Source organism: Sciurus vulgaris, assembly GCF_902686455.1.
Source record: "Sciurus vulgaris genome assembly, chromosome: 1".
Taxonomy (NCBI): domain Eukaryota; kingdom Metazoa; phylum Chordata; class Mammalia; order Rodentia; family Sciuridae; genus Sciurus; species Sciurus vulgaris.
Window position 1 is genome coordinate 80,368,396 of NC_136461.1, and position 19,270 is coordinate 80,387,665.

The following is a 19,270-nucleotide window of genomic DNA, read 5'->3' on the forward strand; positions in this document are numbered from 1 at the left end:
ATTATATTTCTTTAATTTGTCTTTCAAACCAGAACACTGTGCAATAGCAGGCTTCACTTTTCTTGTTTAGTATTGTACCCTCTGCACTTAATATTTTGTACATTAGTTTTCAAATAAATGGATTAATATTCACTCCATTATAAGATATCCACATCTTATAGGACTGAACAAAATACAAAATGTTTACACAAACTGAACTTGACATCTTAACAATAAATTATCAAATAAAATGACAGTCAGATTGTTTTATTTCTCATGATTATCTAACTGACTTCTGCTTGTATTTGGAGAAAAAAAGAGGGGTTATCGTAAATCTGGGTCAAAAAGTAATTCATTTAAATGTACGTTTAATATGATCTTTGCATAAAAGAATTCTAAAGTTTAAGAAGATCTGAATAAAAATGAAATACTATCTCACATCTACCAGGAAGGTTATTATTAAGTACAAAAACAAAACAAAAATAAAAACAGAAAATACCAAGAGTTGAGAAGGATGTGGAGGGATTGGAACCTTTGTGACATTGCTGATGTCAATGTTAAATGGTATACTACTGTGGAAAACAGTTTGGTGCTCCCTCAAAAACAAACATGGAATTATATATATAATCTAGTAACTCCACTTCTAGGCATATACACAAAAGAACTAAATGCAGGCACTCAGACGGTTATACACCAATATTCATAACAGCACTTTCACAACAGCCAGAAAGTAGAAACAACATAAATGATGACTAACAAATAAATGAACAAAATCATTACATACATACAATGGAACATTACTCAGACATAAAAATAATAAAATTATTATATATGCTACAAGGATAGACCTAGAAAATAGTAATGTTAAGCAAAATAAGCTAGACACAGAAGGACAAACATTGTAAAATTCCACTTATTTAAGTTATATAGAATAAGTATATTCACAGAGATAGAAAGCAGAATAGAGATTATCAGGGTCTAGGAAGAAGGGGGATTATTATTTAATCAGTAGAGAGCTTATCTTGGGTGATTTCAAAGTCTAGAAATAGAGGTAAACAACACTGTAAATGTCCTTAATGCCAATGAATTATAAACTTAAATGACCCCCCGGGTGTTCAGGAGCAGTCCCAGCCTACAGAGTGGGAGAATATCTTTGCCAATCATACTTCAGATAGAGCACTAATCTCCAGAATCTATAAAGAACTCAAAAAACTCTACTCCAAGAATTCAAATAGTCCAGTCAACAAATGGGCTAAGGAAATGAATAGACACTTCACAGAAGAAGATCTACAAGCAATCAACAAACATATGGAAAAATGTTCAACATCTCTAGTAATAAGAGAAATGCAAATCAAAACCACCCTAAGATTCCATCTCACCCCAATTAGAATGGCGATTATCAAGAATACGAGCAACAACAGGTGTTGGCGAGGATGTGGGGAGAAAGGTACACTCATACACTGCTGGTGGGGCTGCAAATTAGTGCAGCCACTATGGAAAGCAGTGTGGAGATTCCTTAGAAAACTTGGAATGGAACCACCATTTGACCCAGCCATCCCACTCCTTGGCCTATACCCAAAGGACTTAAAATCTGCATACTACAGAAATACAGCCACATCAATGTTCATAGCTGCTCAATTCACAATAGCCAGACTGTGGAACCAACCTAGATGCCCTTCAATTGATGAGTGGATAAAGAAACTGTGGTATATATATACAATGGAATATTACTCAGCCATAAAGAATGATAAAATTATGACATTTGCAGGCAAATGGATGAAATTGGAGAATACCATGCTAAGTGAGATAGGCCGATCTCAAAAAGCCAAAGGATGAATGATATCGCTGATAAGTGGAGGATGACACATAATGGGGGGGAGGGAAGGGTTAGAGTTAGGGTTAGGGAGGGGGGCAAGTATGGAGGAAGGAAGGACTGTATAGAGGGGAAAAGAGGGGTGGGAGGGGTGGGGGGAAGGGAAAAAATAACAGAATGAATCAAACAACATTGCTCTATGTAAATTTATGATTACACAAATGGTATGCCTTTACGCCATGTACAAACAGAGAAACAACATGTATCCCATTTGTTTACAATAAAAAAAAATAAATAAATAAACTTAAATGACAAATTGTATGTTGTATATGTTTGACATAATAAAAAAAATCATGAGAAGAAAAAACAAAGTGAATGAATGAAAGAAAGCACACAAAAAAGTCTCATATCTTATGTATAAACTTTAAGAAAAGGCAAAACGATGGTGATAGAAAGCAGACACATCACTGGGTTAGAGGTGAACTGCAAAGGACACAGGGAAATTTTGATACTTAGGAAATATTCTTCATTTTGATTGTTGTACGGGTTATACAACCACATACATTTCAAACACATCAAATTATACTTAAAATTGATGAATTTCATAATATGTAAATTATGCTCTACTAAAGGTTATTTTAAAAATGAGAGACCTGAGATAGTCTATTAAACATTTTTAATACAAAACAAAACTGCATTCTTGAGTATCCAAGATTAAACAGTTAAACAACTAGTTCCATATATGAAATCTAAAGTTCTTTAACATCATATAAAATGCTATTTGCCAGTAGCGAGTAATGGTGGTAGATGGTTATATTGGTGATTCAATATCTCCTATTACCCTGCAGATGTAAAATCCTTATTCTGGGAATTTAAGAATTTATCAAGTTATACTGGAAGGCTATAATCAGAACATTTATCAATAGGTGCTCATTTTCTACCAGTAGTATAGTTATTACTTTGCAAAGGAACCACTTCATCTATCAAAATTTCAATGGATAAGATCTTGTATCTTGGGATGTGATATTCGTTCTGCCTTTAAAGCCATGTGTATATATACGCTAATCATTTGCACAGATTTCTTTTCAAATATTTAAAAATGACTTACATATGATGTTCTTCAAAAGTCATCTTTACTGAAGCCTAAAAAAAAAAATCCAGGGCTCCCACTCACTGTCTTTCCTACACTAGCCACAAGAATAATCTATAAATGATCACACTAGATACAACATTACAAATCATCTTCAAGCTACTTAGAATACCTGGGATTATTGTGCTTCTAGGAAGACTGAATTTGGGATTTGGGACTAGAGGCACAGCTACATTACATTATTACCGGCTAATTTCTGATTTCTTGTCAATTAAAATGTTTAGATCTTTATTATATAAGGCATTGGTAAGATACATCTGAATTTTAAACCTAAGGGATAAGGATATAGATTTTGGGGAAACAATTTTTTACCTTCTCATTTTAAAATGAGATTAAACAGTTTTTAAATCTTGATTCATCATCTGACATATTAGCTCCATTTTTAAATAGTTCATGTATAAAAATTGCATGTGAAGATTTAAACACATACAGTGTATGTGAAGATTTAAATATAAAACGCATCATGTATAAGTTTAAGAACAAAGACCTTTAAACATCAATAGTCTCAATATAATCCCCTATGCCACGAGCTACTTTCATCTTAATTTCTCTACCTTGATGAGAAACAGTCCTGAGAAAATCCGTCAACTTGTAAAAATGTATTTGTGGTTCAGTTTTCATTTATTTCAGATATAATGTTACTCTGTTATGACATACACAGCATATTGGCTTTTGTTGAGTCAGTTATCTAATTGTTCACAAGATAGATGTTCTAGTAATTTTTTCATGAAGCATCATCAAGGACCCCGGATACTTTTTTCAGATATTTAATCTTGATTATCTTCTGTAAGAAATGTATTTGTCCACCTTGAAATCTATAGTATTTCCTATTTTCTAAAACTCATTTAAAGATAATATTTCTTTGATCATTCTGCAAGTCATTTTGATATCTAGGATATACAACTTAAAATTGGAAACTTAACAAGGCTTTCACTATTTTTCATTTATTCTGCACACTACTGCTTTATGCTTCTGTTTTTACAGCTTATTTGAGTTTAAGAGATCATCTTCTTAGGGAAAAAATAAAAACATTCAAAATAGAGATATATTTCCTTTTTGTTTTATTTTGGCTCCACAAAGTAGGTCAATTTTCCTTCAAAAAGAACACAAGAGGTTCTTTTCATTACACTTATTAGCACTTTGTAAAAAGTCTCAGTACATTCTCATAATTTTTGCCTGCCCAGTAAACTTTTTCTTATAAAACAACCTTATATCCTTTTGATGCACATCGACCTATAAGGCTTCAATAACTGGAAGCAACGCAAAAAATTTAATTCATGATTCTAACATATTAAGAGATTAGTTCATGCTACATATAAGCATAATGCTTATCTTTCCTTCTAAACAAATCATATTGTACTAATAAATCATGTCAGTTTAATTCCCAACATGATTTAACAATTCTATTTTCATGCTTTGATATTACTGATATTTCATATAAAGGTAGAACAAAATAGGAATATTATTTTAAACAAAATAGAATTATTATTTCATCACTCTCATTTTTCTTCAGTAACATAATAGAAGACATACATGTTTATGGCTCTTTCGATTACCAATTTTTTTCTGAATTCTGTACCTAAATGATGATGTTGTTTCTTTATTTCACTGAATAAAAGTGATGTCTAATTTTGCAGTCATTCCATTTGCCTTTCAGGCTTGTAGAGTTCTAGGTTTCTACTTGAAAAGAGAAAACTAAAATGAGAATATCTTTTCAGAGAGACAGTTGGCTTTTCTTTCAAATCTTCCTATTTTTTATTAAGATAATCCTAATCTGAATTTGGGAATGGAAAATTGTTGCTAAATAATCAGCAGTTATTTAAGCAGTTATTTAGAACCCTAGGTTAGTTAACACTAATTTTAAAGGATTACTTTTCTTCATCTTCACAACTTTTCTCCTGTTGAAAAAATGTAGACATATGTCTTAACTCATAATTCCATATCTTGATGTAGGAAGTCCAAGCTACAGAATATCATAAAATTTAAACTAAAACATTCTTAAAGTTTTAAAAGAGATGAATACATATATTCTACATGTGAATAATACTATATCTGCACAGTGAATAAAATCTTGCTGCAGTCAGGATTACCTATTGTCAAACAGATTTATAAAACCTAACAAGCAAATATGAGATACACTGCTTATTTTCTATGACTTATAATGTACGGAAAGAAATTATTACCTATTTCTAACAAAACTGTAAGTGGTGGGGAAAAACTATAAAAGGAGTCTTTAGGCCACAGTAAGACCCCTAAATATTACAGAACATAAAATGGAATAATTTAAGACTTCAATTAAAGTAGAAAACAAAATTATTTAAAACAAGAGCACAGAGTTGTGCTTCAAAAAAAATTTTTTTTGGTTTAAAGGGAAAGGGATGAGAAAGGTGATAAAAGGCACTACCAGACTCCTTACCCATTGTTGTTGGTGCTGGAGCTTCCTGATGGTATTTTCAGCTTGCTCCAGCTTAGCACTGGCCTCATCACTCTGCTGTTTGATGGTGGCCAACTCCCGTTTTATGAGGTAGTTTTCCTCAGCCTCCTGGGCTCTTGTCACTTGTCCCTTAGGGACATAATTTTTTTGTGTGTAAAGCAATTTAGGATAGATTCAAGAAAGACTGCCTTTGTGAGGTTTAGTTATTTACTTTCACATGTTAAAAAAAAAAAAAATCACCTCAGAAGAGAACAGCCTAGTTAATTATTAACTAGCAGCTTATTATTGCTCCAGCAAATTTTTGGTAACTAAATGAAAAATTAATTGACAATCTTAAGAACGATTCTTTAAGTCAATAAAAATTCATGCAATATTACTGAGTTGTACATGCAGGACTAAAATTTTCAACAAACAGTGGTTAATTTCACAGAATCTACAGATTGCCATTTGAAATAAATAGTACTTTAAAAAATAAGGTTAGCTTTACAACGTGCAATAGGTACATATTTGAGTGAACCAGATGTTATTAAAAATTAAATTTATGCCCACATACCACCCAAAAAATTACTTCTAGAAAAATGCATGTAAAATTGCATGCATTAAAATATACATTTCTGAGTTTAGGACTTTCCTTAGAAGTAGAGTTAGAGAAACTGCTTTAAAAAAAAAAAAAAAAAAACACAAAAAAACTATACCTGTATCAATCTATCTGCCAAGGAAGCACTTTCCTACAAAAGGAAAAATTCAGATAGAAATATAAGAGAAAGGAAATAAAAGTGATAAAATTAGGAATAAGAAGAAACAAATGTACTCAAATTCCATCTGCTTTTCATTGCTAATTAAAAAGGACACTTAAAATTTAAAACTTTCAAAACAAGGACTATAGAAAACCATGTTTCTAAGAAGAAAACAAACAAATTTAAGTGGTTTTTCATTACCTGAGGCAAGTAAAAATCTTCTCTTGAAAGCTTACCTTTTTACATCTTTAATTTTAACCATATTATCAAACTACATGTATGAAAGGGAGAAGGAATTTGAGTAAGCAAATATAAAGTGTGATAGCAATTTGTGCCATAGTAACATCCAAAGAAACAAAGCAAGGAAAATATGGCATATGAAATCAATCATCTCAATTTAATAAACACTAGTAATAATGAGCAAGGGAACTTTTTTTACAGAATTGAACTGATATGTAAGTATTTGAGAAATCTAAGTGCTAACTGACACCTCTAGGCCCTTTAAGCCAGTAAAAAAAGGTACTTAATTTTCTAGAAGCAAAATCCAAACTTGACAATTTCCTACAGCATCTTTATCATTCTGAAGGTTCAAGAAGGTAAGAATGCTTGCTTTCTCTGTGAAAATGTCTCACTCCAAAGACAAAAATAAAAACAAAAACAAAAGAAAACACCTAGGAAGTTGTGTATCTTACTCTAAATCAGATTTAGGAGATGGGGGAGGAGAAAAAAACAATTGAGCTCAACATTCATGTGGCATCACCAAAAAGTAGAAATATACTCAAAGCAACTCTAATACAATTAGAGACAATACAGAAAAGCTGTATTTTACTTAACATAAGGTATCTGCAATTATTATACCATAGACATGTAATAAACATACATCTTTCTACACTGACACTTAATATGAAATCATCTTTTCTTTAAAAATAAAAGAAACACTGTAAATCATCCCTTTCCCAGTTATTTCTTTCTTGCATATTTAACTATAGACTTTCAGGAAGATTTTACAGATACTTGACAATATTATTAGGAATATTTATAAACCTACTTACTCTTATCTCTAGTTTTGTAAAAAGAGCATCAAAAAAGTTTGTGAATTCAGATGATGTTTTTCTTTTAATAAAGCAAAATTCCTATATTATGCTCTTATTAGTCCATTCATTCTTACAGTATCAGAAACACAACTACAAAAGGTACATCAAAAGCACAATATGAAAAATTATGCAAAATTTCCACATATGCCTATTATTTTATATGAAACAGAAGAGGTAATGAGTGGATATCAAAATAATTCTAACTACTAAAGTTTACACACAACTCCCTTGTACTGAAAATCAATATCACAGTGAATTTTTATATAGAGAAAACAAAGGAATGAGAATTTTAATGACTCTGACCAGATGTAAAGTAATCCTAGACCTTAAAGAAATTATTGCCACACTTGACATTTGTCAGGAAAGCTAGGACAACATTTGAACTCATCTTTAAAAAGTAGTATCAGAATGATTCTCAACTAGAGTCTAGATGAACATATTTTTTAGAGGTTATATATAAAGAAAACGAATGACATCAATATCAATCTAATTATAACCCAAGTTAAAACCTTGAATATGAAAGGTCAGCAATTTGTATCAATCAATTTTTTATTAATAACTAGCTATGTGGCTAACCAGCAAGTTAGGCAAGTTAACAGTCAATACCACAACTTAAGAAGATACATGTGCCAAATTTTTTGAGAATTTATTTTAAATATATGGAAAAATACTAAAAGCATTCAACAGAAATTTATAACAGTTACTTACTTACTTTTTCTAATGTTTCAATGCGTTGTTTTAAAAGTCTATTTTCTGTGCGTAACCTCTGCCAAAAAAGAAAAAACAAAATTTTGCTTGCAAGCATTCTAGAGAGGAAAAAAGATTCCTAAATCAAGTCCTAAAAACATGCCACCTTTTATAAATAAGAAGAGTATAAGAAATGGTTACATTATCAGATGTTGGACCATTAAAGGCTCCAACTAAGAAATACATGACAAAGGAATAATTTTATCTTTCATTCCAGCTGATTGAACTGTATATATACACTACAGTATATAAATAATCCTTCTCTTTTCTATATTTAAAAGGATAAATATAAATGTTATAATATCCCCATTAGATGGAAAAGTTTCTAACCTGCTTATCTCCTTCAAAGCCTATTCACATAATCAGTATTTAAATGTCAGGTGAATGAATAAGAAACTTCAATTTGTCAGTTTCGATTAGACAAATCTCCATTTATATTATAGATACCAAGTTACAAAATTTCTTACATTTGAAAACATAAAATGATTTATCATGAGTTATCTTCTACTTAAAAAAAATTAGAAACTATGAGTACTGTTTCAAAGTTTAAGAAAAAACAGATTTAAAAAAACAATAACGAAAACTTTACCTAATTGTTCAATGACTACCTAAAAGTTGTCAGAATTACTTTCGGGTATTAAATCCAAATCACCCTACATTTTAAAATATCATCTTTTTGTATATTCTACCATTATAATTTCTTATCAATTCCCTATATAAATTATTCCTTCAGTTTTGAATCCTCTTTATGTTACCCCTTCATTTTGCCATCCCTGAATTTCCAAACCCCATTTACCTTTCTGTATCAATTTGTTCCATAGAGCTCAACCCAGCCTTCTTCCAACCCTATCTTCTTCTAAATTTCTGCTAAAAATTCCTCCTTGGAAAATATTTTCAACAATTGAATCTGCTATTTTCCCAGTAAAGATTTAAATATAGTTTATATAATAAATGAAGTCTTACTTCAGGGAAATAAGAGACTATAAATTTTTATATCTTAAATATATCACAAATTGGAATATTACAAAGATACTATGCAAATTATTTTCTTGTTCTATACACCAAAACATATCTAGATGATTTGAAATGGACATTATGTATGACCTCAGAATACAAAATAACAGCCTGAGAAGTAGAAATCCTTTCAGATTTCATGGCTATTCCTTCCATGTGCTAAATAGACTACATAATCAATTAATAAACACTGGGTTTTTTTGTTTTGTTTTTGGTACTTGGGATTGAACCCAGAGGCTCTCTACTACCAAGCCACATTCACAGTACTTCTTATTTTTTTGAAACAGGATCTCACTAAGTTGCAGAGGTTGGCCTCAAATTTGTGATCCTCCTGCCTTAAGTCTCCCAACTTTGACACAAGCAAGTCTCTGGGACTACAGTTATGCACCACCATGCCTGGAAGTTTGGAAAGTCAACAGAAACCAAACAAAGAACCAAAAAGGTTCTCAATCATATTTTATCAACAAAGGAAACATTTTGTTTCTCCTAAAAGAATTTATAAAATTAAGTTTCAACTAGACAAGTAAATAATTATTTACAACAGAAATGATGCTAAAATAAAATTTAAAGATAAAAATATTCACCTGGATTTCCTTCTCCCATTCCCTTTAAATTTTCTGAAATCTTTTTACTAGAATTAAAATCTAATACCTAACTAAATGTTTAAACACCACTTTGTCTTGTTTAATGTTTTGAATGATTGACTGTAGTGCTAGGGTTTGAACCTGGGGCCTCATACCTGCTATGCAAGCACTTTTCACTGAGCTACAATCCCTAACCCTTAACACCTCTTAAATAAATTACTGCATCCCCTTTTGTGTGACATCTACTTCATGGAGGAAGACCATTTCAGAATCACTTTTAAATTTCAAGTGTTAACCATCTTTTCTTTTAGACTTGGGTTCACAGTATTTACAGCTTTACAGTGATTTATAATATCTGGTAGAGGTAATTTTCCCTTTCTTTTTGGTACTAGGGATCAAATCCAGGGATGCTCTACCACTATACTACCTCCTCAGCCCTTTTTTAAAAATTTGGGATAGTCTTGCTACTTTGTGATCCTCCTGCCTCAGACTGCAGTCACTAGGATGACAGGCATGCACCACTATTCCTAGCTAATTTCCCCCATTCTCCTCCCACCCCTAAGTGGTACTAAGATTTGAACCCAGGGCCTCACACATGCTGAGCAAGTGCTCGTTCATGAGCCACACCCTAGCCCTCTCCCATTCTCATGTTCTTTTATTTATTCTCCCCAAAATCCAGCTACTAGTACATTAAAGTAGTTACGATACTGAGTTATCTATAGTAAAAGAAAGGAACTAGGGAAAAGAAAAGGGATAGGGGAAAGGAGGAGGGAACTGAAATAGAGCAAATTAAATTCTGTGCATGTATGATTATGTCAAAATGAACCCAACTACTATGTATAACTATCATGCAGTATAACTATTATAAAAGTATTAAAAATATATACTGAGTTTTGAAGTTAGGCAGATTTAGGTTCAAATTCTCTTTCTACAATTAAAATTTACAAATGTCAATGTCTCAGGACCTCCAATGTCTTAGAACCTCCATTTTCTCATCTAGAAAATTAGAGTAATAAAACCTACAAGGATATTGGAAAAATTGAATGAGACAGCACAACACCTTAAGCCAAACATCAATCATGAGCACTGCTCACAATATTTTCAAAGTTAGGCATGAGTATTATTTTACTACTTTTGTCTGTTTTTTTAAGTTTTTCTTTGGATGTCTCTTTTTATTGCTCTGAAATTTTATAAGGAATTAAATTCAACTAGGTTTGTTAATAAGTATTTTGTTGTGAAAAAAATCACATCTTTAAATAACAAAATTATTTTCGTCTCTCTAGTCCTCATTTAAAAATATCTGTGTAAAGTTTTTGGAGTTTCTTAGGGTTTATCATATTTTACATTTAGATTATTCCTAGATATGCTACTTTAATTTCATTCTTATTTTAAATGAGGTTTCTATTTCCAATACATTTTCAAACTATTTATTGCAGATATATAGTAAGTAAAATCTACCACTTGTTTGACTTATTATTAATCTTTGGCACACTTTCTAGAATAGAGTGTTTTGTAAACTTTAAAGTGGAAACTACTAAAAGAAAGATCACTAGATGTGGCTATGTAAAAATACATATTTCTTATATTTGGGGAAAAAAAAAAACTTTTTTGACTTACCAAACTAGAAAAGAAAAAAATGGGACTAAGGACAAGAATCAATATTAGTAAAGTAGTAGTGAAATGGAAACTCACTACCAAAAACAATACACCCTGGGAATATTCTTTAGGAAATTTACTTAGTACACATCAAAAGTCTTAAAAATGCTAGTATCCCATAATTCAAGATGCTACTTTTGACAACTAGCTATAGAAAACATAAGGTGTCAAAAAACTATATATGAAGATGCTAACTATGAGTATTATTTTTGATAATGAAAAGTGAAAATAACCTAAATATCTTCAAACATGGGAATCTCAGTTTCAAACAACCCACTTTTTAAAAAATATACATATTTTACATATATATATATTTTTTACGTGGTGCTGAGGATTGAACCCCGGGTCACATGTGCTAGGCGAGCATGCTACCACTGAGCCACAACCCCAGCTCTCAAACAACCCACTCTTTAAAGATCATCTCCCATTCTTTTCAGCTTCTTCACATTATAAAGTAACTCAACCCCAATAATCCTCCTTTTTATATTAGAACAATCCAGTGATCCTGACATCATTTTATTGTCCCTCAATCCCTGATGTAGTCTCTTCCCCTCTAAACAAAACTTCATTTCCAATCATTATACACACTCCCTTGAGCCTCTCCCCCTTAGCTGTGTATTTGCCTGTGAAGCCACTAGTCTGGATTAACTCGCTGAAAACAATGTCTGTACCTATAGTGGCATGTCTGACCAAAGGGAAATCAGGATGTTTATTTAAATTAGCAATCACTAAATTCAGTTGAACTCAAATGCTTTCGAGCAGTAGAAATTTCCTTAGTACATTCCTTCTCACACCATTTCAGATTACTATTTCATACTTATTCAGAGTCCTTTAAACCAGCAACACTCCACCCCATTGTCATTCAGCTGATAATCTTATGATTTCACTGAAAAAACTGAAGCAATCAGAAGAGAATTTCACCCCACATCTTACCTACATTTCTGCCCACATTTTAATGTAGTTCCTGTTATTACGTATTAATTATCCATCCTAGTATACCAAGTTAATCTCCTACCTTGCACTCAATCTCATAACCTCCCAACTCCAGCAATTACCACTATCCATTCATAACCATTAATTTTTCTTACCTGTCATCCTAACAGCATGTAGTTCTTTTTCCCACTTAAAAAACAAAACCAAATATTACAACTTTTATCTGGCTACTTTTCCACTTCTCTCCTCTTGACAGCAAATTCCTTGAAAAAAATAACCCCGATTTTTCTACTTCTATGCCAGTCAGGTTTTAGTGCCCACTACCTCTCTGCTCTTTTCCAATTTATTGTCAGGCTGTTAAACCCAATGGTCATTCTCCATTCTCATCTCATAACTATTTTTAGCATTTAACACAGTGAATCCTCTCTTCCTGAAACACTTTCTCTTGGCTTCTAGGTCTTTACACTTACCTGGTTTTCTCCTACTTTGCAACTCTCAAGGATCCTTCTCTTCTTAACCATTATTAGGCTTACTCTGTGCTCAATTCTTGAACTCTCTTCTTTGTTTTATCCACACTCATTTGACAAGTAAGCTCATCCATTCTTAATGCTCTAAATACTTCATCTTGCCAATAATTGCCAAATTTATGTTTTGAGGCTGTCTTAATTTCAGATCTACTTGGCTACTTAGACATTTCCTAGGCATCTTCTTCCTAAAATACCCAAAGCTGGACTCTTGGCATTCTCACTAACCCAGATCCAATTATAATCCTTTCCATCTCAGGTAGCAAGGTTTCTAATTGCTCAGGTCGAAAAATTTGACTCCTTGCTCTCTTTCACATCTCTACATTCAATTTGTCAGCTTTATCTTTAAAATCTATTCAGAATCCAATTACTTCTTAACACCTCAGTCTAAGCCTCCATCATCTTATTATATCTTTATTAATTTATTTTTATATGGTGCTAAAGTTTGAACCCAGTGCCTCACATGTGCTAGGCAAGTGCTCTACCACTGAGCTAGAGACCCAGTCCCACCACCATCTTTTGCCTGCCTCATCTCACCAGCCTTCCAGTTAATCTCCCCGCTTCTGTTTTCACCTTCTGCAATTTATTCTCAATGTAGCAGCAAGACAGGTCCAATGAAAAGTTAGGTCAGATCTTCTCCTCTACTGAAAACCCCCAAATGGCTTTCATCTCACCTGGATAAAATTTGAAGTCATTATCATTATCAACGCCACTACCTTACTTACAATCTGCTCTACCTCACCCATCCCTTTTCTCATCATGATGCTGTCCCATCCGCATAGCTCTTCAAGCACACTCTTATTCAGGTTCTGCCTTTCTTCCAGATAGCCACCCACATAGCTATCTGTGTCACCTCCTTCAGGTCATTAAAGTTACCTGTTCAAGTTTTCTAAATTTTCAACCCAAATACTACCATTTTATATTCCCTTTCCTGAAAATACTTTTCTTTCCTTAACACTAACCATCTAAAATACTATATAATTTACTGTTCTGTTTGTCTGATTTCCACACTAGAATGAAAGCTCCACAAGGGCAGGAATTGGTCTATTTCATAACTACATCTCGAGTGCTCACAACAGTGCTTAAGCATGTGGTAAGATCTATAAACTATCCATTAAATGAATGACTCAATAAATTATTCTATTCTGCCTCCATTGAATATTTTATATTCATTCTTTATTTTTAGGTATGGGTATTGAACCCAGTATTTCATGCGTGTTAGATAGCAATCTACCACTGAGCTATGTCCCCAGTCCTTTTTAATTTTTTTTTTTTTTTAATTTTGAGCCAGTGTCTCTCACTAAGTTGCCCTGATTGGCCTCAAACTTGCAATCCTCCTGCCTCAGTCTCCTGAATAGCTGGGATTACGGGTGGGCCACTGCACATGGCCAATCTTTCTCTTTTTTCCCTCCACTCTCTTAACATTATTTTCTTATTGATTCTTTTTAGTTATACATAACATTGAGATTCATTTTGACATAATTATAAAATTATAAAATATAATTTGCTCTAATTCAGTCCCCAGTACTACGACACCATTCCTTCCCAGATTCCCTCCCACATTCCATTTGCTACACTATATTGATCTTTCTGCTATTTATAGTTTTTTTTTTTTTAATTAGTGCCTCATTTTTTAATGAAAAGTTTGTAAGGTCACAGAAAAATGGGCACTCAAATCTTTTTTATATCATAAATATATCAAAGTCTCTTGAAAAGCAGTACAGTGTATATGTTTAAGAACACACATGGGCCTTAGAATAAGTTACCAGAATCCCTGCCTTTCACTGTTTACTAGCAATGTGACCACTGGCTTATTAGTTGAGTTTATTGAAGCTTAGTTTCTTCAAAAAAATTAAGAACCCTTTCATAAAAATATTAAAAACTATGGTGAGATAATACACATAAATGAGCCATAATATATTGTGTTAAATATGAGCTTAAATTCTACTAATACCTGACATTGACTATTAAATATAATTTCTGGACAACTTAATATGTTTTCTTTTCTGGGCCACATAGTGGACATGACAGTGTTTTTATATCATTCTCTGGCTTTCAGCATAACTGAAATATTTCCTAATTTTTGAATCAATAAAAAATATTAAACTTTTATTAAAAACCAGTCAGAATGTCTAATTTGAACCTCTCATTTGAGGGATCATAAATCTCTGTCCCAAAGCACAAATTTAAATATGAAAATCAATTTATCAGTCTGTCTTTGAGAATAAAGATATTTTTAAAATTTTTATTTTATTTGCTTTAATTAGCTGTACATGACAGTAGAATGCATTTATACATTTTGACAGATCATACATAAATGGAGTATAATCTCTCATTTTTCTGATTATACATACTGCAGGATCACATTGGTCATGCAGTCATATATGTACATGAGTTAATAATGTCTGTTTCACTCTACTATCATTCCTACCCCATACCCCTCCCCCTCCCTTCACTAACTCTATTTTTCCCAACCCTCCCCACCCCTGTGGGTTACCCTAACATAAACTAGAATTTTAGTATTTCTTCCCTCCTCTCAGTCAGGTGAAAGAACAGCAATAGATGAGAAGATACTGATAAAGGTATTTCTATTCATAATATATTCACACAGTAAAATGTATGATTTCCTATGTATCAAAACCTTGTTATAACACTTTTAAAGAAGGGGGCTGAAAAAAAATCTCTTAAAACTCATATCCTGACCAAAGAACACACTGATTGATAGAATTCTTAGAATAAAAAGTTGCCAACCACAGGTCTTAGAACTGTGATTAATATTTAATGAAAAACAACAGGAGGACTGAGGATATAGCTCTGTGGTACAGAGCTTCCTTAACATGCATGAGGTCCTAGGTTTGTCCCTGGTGCTGCTAAAAAAACAAAAACAGGGTGATGGGGTTGTGGCTCAGTGGTAGAGTGCTTGCCTAGCATGCATGAGGCACCGCAGGGTATTGTGTCCATCCACAATATATATTAAAAAAAAAAAAAAGAAACAAGAACAAGAACTTCATATCATCCTAGACCGATTTTTACACATCCATATTAAAATTTCATGATCACACCACTTGCTTACAGTAAAGAATGGATGCTTCTGAGAAGGACCAAGGCAAAAAAAATCACAAGTTTTAAGGCCCTGGACCCCCATCGCCACAAAGAAAAAAAATCCTCAAGAAAGCACTAGTCTAGCCAGGTGTGGTAGGACACACATGTAATCTCAGTGGCTGGGGAGGCTGAGGCAGGAGAATCTCGGGTTCAAAGCAAGCCTCAGCAACTTAGTGAGGCCCTAAGCAACTCAGTGAGACCCTGTTTCTAAATAAAATACAAAATAGGGCTGGGGATGTGGCTCAGTGGTTAAGTGCTCCTGAGTTCAATCCCCAATATGCCCTCCCACCAAAAAAAGAATGCACTAGTCTAACATATACATTCCCTCATAAAAGGCACGTGCAGAGGAAGGAGGGGGTATGAATAAGAAGTGACATATTATAGTAAGGCTCAATTAAACATGGTTAATGAATAAGGTGGTCATATGATCATGACTGTGGTTGAGTCCAAGTCAAAAATCAGACAAACTTGAAAGTAAAGAAATAGGTACACTCAATAACTGTTAAAGCTTTGTCCTTGGGGCTGGGGAGATAGCTCAGCGGGTAGAGTGCTTGCCTTGCAAGCACAAGGCCCTGTGTTCAATCCCCAGTACCACCAAAAAAAAAAAAAAAAAAAAAAAAAAAAAAAAAAAAAAAAAGCTTTGTCCTTTAGTGGGTTGGAGAAATAGATAAAGACATGAAGACGAAACAGGAGTAAGAAAGAGCCATGTAAAAGACTATTAAAAAAAAAAAAAAAAAAAAGACTGCCTCTAAAACCAACATATTTTATTTACTGGATATGTTCCACTAACATTTTTAACTCTTTTTTCCCCAAATTTTTTTCTATAAACAATTTTATGCCATTTGCCTGAGACACATGGAGTACTTTAGTCAGAAGTATTTTGTGAGGGCATTATGAACTATAACTCTCCCCCCTCAAAAAGCACATTTAAAAAAAAAAAAAAAACCTACAAATATAGGCTAACATCTGCTAAGGATCTTTTTTTCTGAAAATGCTATTTGGTGTTTCTATGTTAACATGACTTGATTTTATAAGAAAATTTTTCAAGAGCAAAGATTTTTTCATAGAACTGTGATCTTTTTCCCCCAATAACAGTATGGTGAACCATACAGAATGCTTCTCCATCCTCAGATTCTTGATTTGTAGTTCAAATATTCATGGTATGCGATAACCCATACTCTCCCCATTCATCAGGAGGATGTACTTTTTACTTTTCAGTAGGCCAAACGGCAGAGTATGATTTAATATTTAATATTAACTTTATTCATGGTACCTAAAAGAGAAGCAAATGGTAGAGCAGCAGCTGGGTGACAGTAACAAGGGTGAGGGGGGTGATACAAGACAAACACATCCATAGGGTCTTTTCTCTATGAAAAATGTAGAACTATCAGTTTCCAAATGGTAGGAAATAGGTGATAGAAGTGCAAATAAGTCACCCAGAAAAAGAAGGAAAGAAAGAGTTCAAGAAAACAGAAGTGACTGCTTTTGAGGAGAACTGAAGACAAAAAGAGTTGAACAGAATCCATTCCCTTGTAAAGAGACCTGTGGGATGGGAGAAGTATTTTAGAGCAAGGTTCAAGGAATTGTACACAGGTGGATCATCTGATGTCTTGCCAGGTCCAAGTCAAAAACAGACACATCCAAACATAAAGTTAAAAAAAAAAATCCATTTGAAGCAACTGAGACTCAGTAGAGAGGTAATTTGTTCAAAGATATATAGCTACTTATATACAGTAAGCAACACCCTTACTGTAACACAGTTTGAGGATGAGAAACTCCACCAGTTACTTGTCCTGGGAGGTCTCAAATGTTTATTTTTCAATTATTCTTTTCACTATGCCCTAACTTTCACTATATATTAAATGCCCCTTTAAACTGATACATTGGACAATCTTTAATATATATATATCTTCAAATTAAACAATACTACGTTAATATGTGGGTGGTAAAGTTGTATTCTGAAGTCTGAAGTTTGTAGATATGCATACAGATAATTGGCATTTACTATGCTTATTGTGTATCATTAAGGTAACATTTAAAATTACTACGTAAGTACATTTTGTCATTTTGTCTATACTTAGTAACAAATTAGCATTTTAATTGATGCTCTGATATAACTTCTGTTAGATTTTGCATTTCTCTCATTACTGTTACATTTAACCTCAAGAATGACTGATTTGCCGGGTGTGGTGGTACACACCTGTAGTCCCACCAGCTCAGAGGCTGAGGCAGGAGGATTGTGAGTTCAAAGCCAGCCTCAGCAATTTAGAGAGGCTCTAGGCAACTTAGTAAGACCCTGTCTCTAAATAAAACATAAAAAGGGCTGGGGATGTGACTCAGGGGTTAAACACCCCTGGGTTCAATCCCCAGTACCCAAAAAAAGAATGACTGATTCTTGTATCATTATATTAGTATTGTGAATAATCATGTGAAATGTTTTGAGACAGAGTACTATATTTATGAATATAATTTCATGCTTTTTTTTCCATTTAGTAGGAATCTTCCCATCAGTATGAAAACTAAGAACATTGTTTTGCACTGTATAATCTAACATTTTTTGTAGATTAAAGTTTATTTTTCTGTTAAAAAAAAAAACAAAAACAAAACTCATTCAATAAAGAAAAAAAGCCAGGAATGGTGGCATACACTTGTAATCCCAGCAGCTCAGGAGGCCGGGCAGGAGGATCTTGAGTTCAAAGCCAGCCTCAGCAACTTAGCAAGGCCCTAGGCAACTCAGTGAGGCCCTGTCTCTAAATAAAATATAAAATAGGGCTGGGGATGTGGCTCAGTGGTGAGTGTCCCTGTGGGAGGGAGGGAGGGAAAGAAAGAGGGAGGGAGTAAAAAGAGAGAGAGAGAGGAAAGAAAGAAAGAGAAAAATAAAGAAAGAGAAAGGAATAAAGAAAGAAAGAAGGAGAGAAAGAAAGAGGGAGAGAGAGAGAGAAAAGTCACCCAGTAAAAGTTGTTTTACTTTTTTACCTTTTATATTTTGGGGGTGGGGGGATTACATACTGGATCACAGTATGCAACTGATGCTCCCACTCATCATCCCCTTACTGTAGTATCAAGATAAAAGCCACCACTGGGCATTATGGCACATATCTATAATCCCAGTGGCTCAGGAGGCTCAGGCAGTAGGATCACAAGTTTGAGGCCAGCCTCATCAATTCAGTGAGGCCCTATGTTTAGTGAGATCCTGTTTCAAAATAAAAAGTGAAAAGGGCTGGAACATGACTCAGCACCCCTGGATTCAACCCCCAGGACTTTAAAAAAAAAAAAAAAGATAAAAACCATCAAAGTTTTTCAAAGTGAAAGTTCCAATTATGACAAATACCCCCAATTAAGACCCTCCTAAGCTTACAGAAAGTACAAATAAGAACATTAGAGTGTGTATAAGGTTATTCATATGTCCTTTAACTCGAAAATTGATCTTGTTATCTTGGAGGGAAGTAGTTCAAAAGTATCACCTTGCTTAGAGAAGAAATTCATTGGTCAAAGCTTGCTGC

General features: G+C 33.3%; 1 protein-coding gene across 16 annotated transcripts in view; it reads right to left on the reverse strand.

The window, feature by feature from the left end:
* EVI5 (ecotropic viral integration site 5) overlaps positions 1-19,270 on the reverse strand; it is a 263,393-nt gene that overhangs the window by 122,882 nt on the left and 121,241 nt on the right. For 10 of the 16 annotated variants that reach the window (XM_079146331.1, XM_079146337.1, XM_079146334.1 and 7 more), the window contains 3 exons: positions 7,920-7,973; positions 6,072-6,104; positions 5,359-5,505 (listed from right to left, as the gene is read on the reverse strand). In XM_079146331.1, coding sequence (XP_079002457.1) covers positions 5,359-5,505; positions 6,072-6,104; positions 7,920-7,973 — 234 coding nt within the window. Of the gene's footprint in view, positions 1-4,421; positions 4,841-5,358; positions 5,506-6,071; positions 6,105-7,919; positions 7,974-19,270 lie in introns of those variants that run through there. The other 6 variants (XM_079146338.1, XM_079146325.1, XM_079146333.1 and 3 more) reach the window with 3 other exon arrangements.